General features: G+C 42.0%; 1 protein-coding gene across 1 annotated transcript in view; it reads left to right on the top strand.

The window, feature by feature from the left end:
• card11 (caspase recruitment domain family, member 11) overlaps positions 1-7,668 on the top strand; it is a 22,528-nt gene extending 14,860 nt beyond the window's left edge. Inside the window, exons 12-25 of the mRNA XM_080043803.1 lie at positions 1-42; positions 233-339; positions 475-515; positions 603-720; positions 959-1,160; positions 1,502-1,628; positions 2,028-2,271; positions 3,619-3,703; positions 3,803-3,898; positions 4,152-4,248; positions 5,062-5,244; positions 6,088-6,209; positions 6,360-6,475; positions 7,349-7,668. The exon at positions 1-42 is cut by the window's left edge and continues 143 nt beyond it. Of these exons, the coding sequence (XP_079899929.1) occupies positions 1-42; positions 233-339; positions 475-515; positions 603-720; positions 959-1,160; positions 1,502-1,628; positions 2,028-2,271; positions 3,619-3,703; positions 3,803-3,898; positions 4,152-4,248; positions 5,062-5,244; positions 6,088-6,209; positions 6,360-6,475; positions 7,349-7,553 (1,785 nt within the window). The 3' untranslated portion in view covers positions 7,554-7,668. The remainder of the gene's footprint in view (positions 43-232; positions 340-474; positions 516-602; positions 721-958; positions 1,161-1,501; positions 1,629-2,027; positions 2,272-3,618; positions 3,704-3,802; positions 3,899-4,151; positions 4,249-5,061; positions 5,245-6,087; positions 6,210-6,359; positions 6,476-7,348) is intronic.

Raw genomic sequence — 7,668 nt, 5'->3', positions numbered from 1 at the left:
GGCCCATCCTCTACGTTGGAGCATTCCATCAGGCCAGCTATGGTGAGGTCTACTCTCTCTGACTGATGACTGATAGATTGCTCTACTGTGTTACTTTTGTTGTGATTTGATGTGTATATAAACCAAATGGATTTACCAGCTCAGCTCTCGCATCTTTTCCTTTTGACTTGACTCGACACAGTTGAGTTTCAGAGTCTGTTATATGAATGTCTGCTGTGTTCAACATCTCCAGCTGCGTTACCGTAACGACAGCATCCAGTCCACACTCCCCGAGCCACCGGAGAAAGCATCGCTTTACCGCAGGGAGAGGGAGAAGGAACACGACTTCCACCCGCGCAGGTAGTCACAGCCCTGTAACAATTCAAGACGTATCAGTTAAACTATAATAAGTATCTACACTTTTCCCCCCAAATTTGGGCTTGTTTGTATTTCATTTTCCTGTTATGAATGGCTGCAACGTTTGGTCTCTTTTAGCCTCTCGGACTTTGATAGCGACAACATGGAGATGGAGTATGGTAAAGTTTTTCCCCTGTTTTTGGCTGTACTTTACCTTCAATATACAGTATACTATTTTTATTAAATATAGTCTGTCCCTTCTTTAGAGGACGAAGTACAGCCGCCTTCTATCCACTCCTCTTCATCGTCCTATCAGTCAGAAGGGATGGACACTTATGACCTGGAGCAGGTCAACAACATCTTCAGGAAACTCTCTCTGGAGAGGTGAAGGCCACAGCGCACACACACTCACTTTTACCAGAAATGGTTACAATGAATGGACCAGCTTACTTATTACCTCATCTGTGAGGGAATTTTGGGTCTTTAGTTGTAATATTAATGGTAAAGATGAATAGGTCATACCGTATATGCCTATTAATCTTTACCATTAATATTACAACTAAAGACCCCAAATTCCCTCACTGATAATCACATGAATGAATGTATGTGTGTGTGTGTGCAGGCCCTTCCGTCCGTCTCTGTCCTCCTTCTCGAGGATCAGCTCCTCCCTGAAACCAGTGCAGGAGCTGTCGTTGCTAGGCGACAACCTGTTGAAGGACATCACTCTGGTGGGCGGCAACCACAGCGGGATTTTCATCTCCGCCGTCCAGCCTGGCTCCGTGGCTGAGAAGGTGGGGCTACGAGAGGGCCACCACCTTCTGCTGGTATGTAGTTTACTCACCATCTATGGGTCCTTCAACTCCAGCTTCACACTTTGGCTGTATGAAGAGTACAGGTTGAGTGAGGTACCTTTATGTTCAATTATAAAAACCATTGGCTGTAATAGCGGAAAAGAACCAGCAGGGGAAAACATGTACATAAAAATGTACAGAAGACAAGGTTGAAAACTTTTTTTTAATTTCTTGAGATGCCTGTTTTTTGTTTCTTTGTTTTAAAGACCTTTAACTATAATACAATAATTTGCAAAAGTGCCGAAAGTAGACATAAACAACCAAAAAAAATGAATGCTTTAATAAAATATCCATCCGTCTTGTGTGCTTACCAGCTTGAGGGCTGCATACGTGGAGAGAACCAAAGCATTTCATTGGATACCAGCACTCAGGAGGAAGCCCATTGGACGCTGCAGCACTGCTCTGGGCCAGTCAAGCTGCACTTCCGACCCAATTACGATGGTAAGATTTTTGGACTTCTTGATAAAGGTGGAGTCGGCTATTCTGGAGTACACTTGTTGTCAAAAAACACTTTTTGTCAAAATCAGTAAATATCTCCTCACAATCCGCTACCTGTCCATACTGTGTGTTTGTCTGTGTCAGTACTGACAGCCTAGGCTCTGTAAACGGGCATGTTGCTAGCTGCGTGGGTCCCTTTGTTTACATACCCTAGCTTTACATACCAGTGTACCGAGCATAGGCTGATTTTTCTTTCAGTGTACACACACAGTACGGACAGGTAGCAGGATCGTGAGGAAATATTCACTGATTTAGCCCAAAAAAACTGACTCCACCTTCAAGTGTAATATTCATAGACACTGTTTATGCTTTATAAACCTGTTAAACGTGTGTGCTTTCTAGCATACCGCCGTCTTCAGAGGGACCTTGCTGACGGCTCACTGGCTTCAGGGGACTCTTTCTACATACGGGTCAACCTCAACATCTGTGGCCAGTCAGACAGCTGCTCTCTGAGTGTGCACTGTAACGAGGTGGTGCACGTGCTGGATACCAGGCACCAGGGCCGCTGCGAGTGGATCTGCGCTCGTGTCGACCCCTACACCGGCTGTGACCTGCCCGACCGTGGCACCATACCAAGCAACTCACGGTACTATAGACAAGTTATTTTTTTTTTAATTATTTAAAAATATAAGCTTGGAAATTCTGACATTGAGGAAGAGAGTCGGATAAAACTAGAGATGTAACAATACACGTATTCGTACCGAACCGTCGCAAATACAGGCCGTACCGAGGTTCCAGGGGTGAACTGCGACACGTAATTATGGCATAAATAGCGTTAATATGACTTAAATATGGCGAATTTACTCAGGCTTATTGGTTTGATTGTGGTGCGGAACTTTCGCAACTTTTATTTGAAGTTGTTTTATTTGTCCGAGAACTTGCAGCAGTATTCTTTGTATATATATTTAAAAAATATATTTTATTAAAATAATTTGTACGTTTCATTTAATTTGAAACACTTGCTGAGTCGCTGACAGTTGAATGAATGAATGAATGAATGAATGAATGAATGAATGATTTTATTTGACTATTTGATATCAAATATGAACAGCAGCACTCTGTGTCATACATTAAAATACATAAATAGCCAGGGATAACACAAAAAAGCCCAAAGGCTTATTTCCATTGTGGTCCCTGTTGGGCAGGGAAACACACTGTTAACACACTGTTATTGTGTAACCAATAATGTTCTCATTTCATTATTCTCCAATAATGAACTCATGTTCCTCATTACAAAGAAGCAGTTTTTTTTTAGCATTTTTCCTCTTAACTGAACCAAACCGAACCAAACAGTGACTTCAGAACCAAGGTACGTACTGAACCGTGACACCCTTAGATAAAACCTTTTGGATTATGAAGGCTGCTTATATAATAACACATGTTCCATACCCAGCGTGGTGTTACCATTTCAATACTAGAAGAAGCAATGTGTCAGTTCTGCTTTAGTACTGCGGGATACTTGAGCACTAGGCAAACTAGTGATGTAACACTTGAGCAACAATGGAAAGTTTAGCAGGGGGGTCTTGAGGTCTTTGTTCTATATCCTCTTTTCAGGGTGCAAAGTTGCACTGATCTTCACAAAACAGCAGAAACATTCATCCACACACCATGGGGAAGAACTGGGCCTAATATTGTTTTGGATCAAATGGTTCAGAGTCTGAAACTAGTGAAAGAGGGACCTTTTTGAAAAAAAAATGTTAAGACAATTACTCAGTTATAAAAATACCTGCTGTTTAATTTTGAAGTCCATTGATCAATCAATTATTCAAATCGCTTTAACTTGTGTTAAAGCCACACACGATACCCCTATAGTGCTAATGAACTAGAAAGTCTCAATAAGTCACTGTTTGTGTGTGTGTGTGTGTGTGTGTGTGTGTGTGTGTGTGTGTGTGTGTGTGTGTGTGTGCGCGTTTGTGTGCTTGTGTGAATGCAGGGCCCAGCAGCTGCTCCTGGTAAAGATTCAGAAGTTAGTGTGTCGAGGGGGGAGAGAGGAGAACGATAGCCGGCGCAACAGTAAGGTAAGAAACTCGACCCTGGAACACTCGACGCTCCTCTTCCTCCATGAATGTTTTACAGAAATGTACATAAGCTGTCTGTCTGTGTATGTGCCTGTTCAGAGTATTTTACTGCCAGAAGAAGCCAGCGCCTCTCCCGAACCCAAAGCCAGCCCACGTATGTCTAGAGCAGGCATCTTCCTCACTCAAATACTACAGGTAACCAAGTGGAAAACAAAACTTCCTGTCGCAGAACCACATCTTCATGTCTGTGCAGTGCTGCACCTACTGTATGCCGCAGCTTTCACCCTCAGATGTTTATTATCTTTTACTAACATGCCATAGCTTCAAATTTCCTGAGGACACATTTCGTAATCACATTCTTGCAAAGTCTTGTACCTGCAAAACAATATCAAAACATGCAGTATGTTGCCTTTTTTGCAGTAACATATCTGCCTGCTTCGATTTGCAGTTTGTCAGCAGAGTGGATATCAAGTACAAGCGAATGAACAGCAGCGAGCGTGTGAGGATCATCAACTCAGGCAGCATGACACTACCCAGACCAGAAGGTGAGTACAGAGTCAGGCAGGGGGATCAGAACTGGAAGAAATAGATTAGTACAGAAAAGGGCAATTCTACAGACTATTAAACAATGTTTGTTGCTGCTGATAATTCACAGTTGAAACAAAAGCATCTCGCGTAAAAGTGCTGAAGTGAGTTCAAACATCGATCAAAGCGTAGATGAGAATAACTAATCAATAAAGCTGAAAGCCTCAAAATAAATTGTAGCCAGTTCAAGTGTAATGAGTGGACTGATAGATGATGACAGCTAAAGTGAAAGCAGTGAAAAGTTTTTTTTTTTTGGGGTGGGGGGAGGGGGGTTAGAATTCAAGACCTGACACATGAAAGGGTGTGAAGCTTATGTTTGAGCACTGAAAGAAGTCGAAATGTCATTTGAAGAGTAAAAGATAAAAAGCGTTAAGATGTCCGTTGACATTGACTTTCCAGTTGATGGGAAAGTGGTGAAAAATAGTTAAAAAAAAATCGGAGAGGGTGTGAGAAGAACAAAAAACTTAAAACTGCCATTACAGACTATAACATATTTTTTAGGGTTAGGGTTAAAGGGTTAGGGTTAAATAGGGTTAGAGGGTTAGAGGGCAGGGTTAGGGTAAGCATAGAATGTGTCCAGAAGAATAACTATATATTAAGAGGAGTGTGCACAGTAATTACACATTTTGAAAACTATTATTTCATTATACATGATTTGATCTGGTTTTCTATTCAAATGGCCTTGAACAATGGCCGTCTCATACTAAAGCCAGGTTTACTAAAGGATATATCATTGTGTGTATCATATCTTTCCGTATGTGTGCTGTAAACAGACGCTGGCGACCCGGACAGTGATCTGAGCAGGAGCTTGAACCTGATTCCGTACAGTAATGTAACCCACCAGCGCACCCAGAGGAGAAGACCGGTCCTCTTCACCCCTGCTGCTCTAGCACAAACCATTATCCAGAAAATGCTCAACATGGGGGGCGCCATGGAATTCAATACCTGCAAACCAGGTCGGTGTAAGGTCCCCCTTAAAGGTGCACTGTGTAACTTTGCTTGTGTCAGAGAAGTGAACACTAGGTAGGAAAAGCTACCCTAAAAGTTACTATTTCACTGTCCTTGTTTACAGCAGCAGAGCCCACAGTTTTGTTCACAAACATATTCTAGACTTACATTTGGTTCCAGCTGCCTCAAAATAATACATTTTTGATTTATGATGATAAAATGTTTTAATATTAAGAAGATTTAATTATACTGAAACTATGTTTTGTAAACTAACTGCAGGCTCTACCAATGTAAACAAATCTGCACTGAATCTGCATAATACACTTTTAAAGGAATATGTGTGTTCACCTTTTGTGAATCGATAATGGCATAGTTAACGGGGGACAGACAGGGGAAACAACTATTGAGATCCAGGTCATGTATTGTACTGGAGTGTGGTGTTAATGTTAATGGTTGTAACCAGAGAGACAGTGAGCGCACGATGGAAGATGACCTATAGTTTATAAGATGCAAATGATGAGTTTAAGTCCCCAAATAGAGGCATGTTAGACATTGTCCCTAGATCAGTTAATTTCCTGCGTTATGTAAAGTTACTGGTAGAATATTAACCACTCCGGTCTTGTGTCAAACGGACTGGAACATCTGGTGGCCTGAAGAGACCTCCTGTGTCGTCGGACGTCTTTGTTACATGTACAGTATGTTCCCAAGGGCAAATACCTCTAAGGTTTCTGTTCCCTGTCTGTGTTGCGTGTGTTGTGGTGATCAGTAGCAAATAAATAAGAGTATATGAAAGTGCCAGAATTACAGTAACACAACATTTTTTTAAATGTTTTGTCTATTCTTCTGTTTAGACTCCCTGTCCAAAGAAGAGTTTCATCTGAAACAGAATGTGGAGCCCTTCATTCACTACAAAGAGAAACACGCCACGTTTGAATGCATCACCCGCGAAAACATAGAGGCAGTCGCTACTAAGGTAAGCTGTCTTTGACTGGTGTGTGTGTGTGTGTGTGTGTGTGTGTGTGTGTGTGTGTGTGTGTGTGTGTGTGTGTATGTGTGTGTGTGTGGGTTTGAACACACTCTTTGTTAACATTTGAAGCCCATTTTATTCCACTCTCTTGACCAGGGCAAACACTGCCTGCTGGAGGCCGAGCTGGGCTGCGTCAAAGACCTTCTGCGGAGAGAAATCTACCCGATTATCATCCACGTCAAGATCTGTGAGAAAAATGTCAAGAAGTTACGGTGGGTCCAACGTGTCTCATTCATTCTCACACACTCATCTCTCACCCACACAGCTGCCAACCACAGCCCTTTTTATTTCCAAATGCAAATGCATGTCCATCCTTGCATGACACTTCTTAAAGGTGCAGTGGCGTTTTTCATAGCCAACTTGGTAGAAATGTATGTATATATGTTTTAATTATTGAATAATTGCTTGAAAATTATATATTTTTTTATTACCTTAGAATAAACGTTTTTATATCTATATAGGAGTGGGGCGCCCGACATGGAGGCCGCCCGGATTCTACAGTAGCTCAGAACGGACATACTTAAACGGCCTAGAATAAATAACTTAATGCATCTTCACCTCATCACTAAATATTGTGGAAAGACTATGACGCCATAATACATTCACTGTTATTACACCCTTTAGTAAAAGCAGGGTATGCAATTCAAACAACTTGTCGACAAGTCCACTGTTTTGACCCTCCTAAACAAAACAGTTATATCTGCCGATGACATACAGCATCCTGTAGACAATACTGGCAAACTTTAAAAAAAAGTGATACTGAGTAGCTGCTTTTTTTCTGTAAAAATACACCTTCTTTTGAAAATACAAAATGTCCTGTGGCTGCATTTAGGTCTGCTGAGTCGATGATAACAATGCCAATTGAAATTCGATGCTGATTGGACTGAGTGTCTTAAAATAGAAAAATCCTATATGAACCTCCAGTTACTGTCATTGTAATCATTCTGAGAATTTAAAAACAAAGCACAAAAACCACTGTTTGCAAAAGTCTCTACACGGGCCCTTGTCAGAGAGTAGCTTGGGTTCCGAACATTGCCACATTCACCGCAGCAGCGTTGCTTCCTTCCTGTTTCCTGTCCACACAGGAAGCTGCCTCTGCGCGTGGACTCGGAGGATGAGTTTGTGAGGTTGTGCCGGGCCAAAGAGAAGGAGCTGGAGGGCATTCCCTGTCTGTACGGCAGTGTGGAGCCCGACGCCTGGGCAGGGACTGACGACCTCATCAGAGTGATCAAGGAGCGAATACTGGAGGAGCAGAGGAAGTCCATCTGGGTGGAGCAGGACCTACTGTAGACACACAACAGCTTGTACATGGCAGACATAAACACATTCACAAACAAACTTGCTTCTATGCATATCTATTTATGCTCTAACTCAGAAATGCACACGTGGAGACTGTTATGGACTT

This window comes from Ammodytes marinus (assembly GCF_949987685.1).
Source record: "Ammodytes marinus genome assembly, chromosome: 16".
Taxonomy (NCBI): Eukaryota; Metazoa; Chordata; class Actinopteri; order Uranoscopiformes; family Ammodytidae; genus Ammodytes; species Ammodytes marinus.
This window is presented reverse-complemented; position numbering and strand designations above follow the sequence as displayed.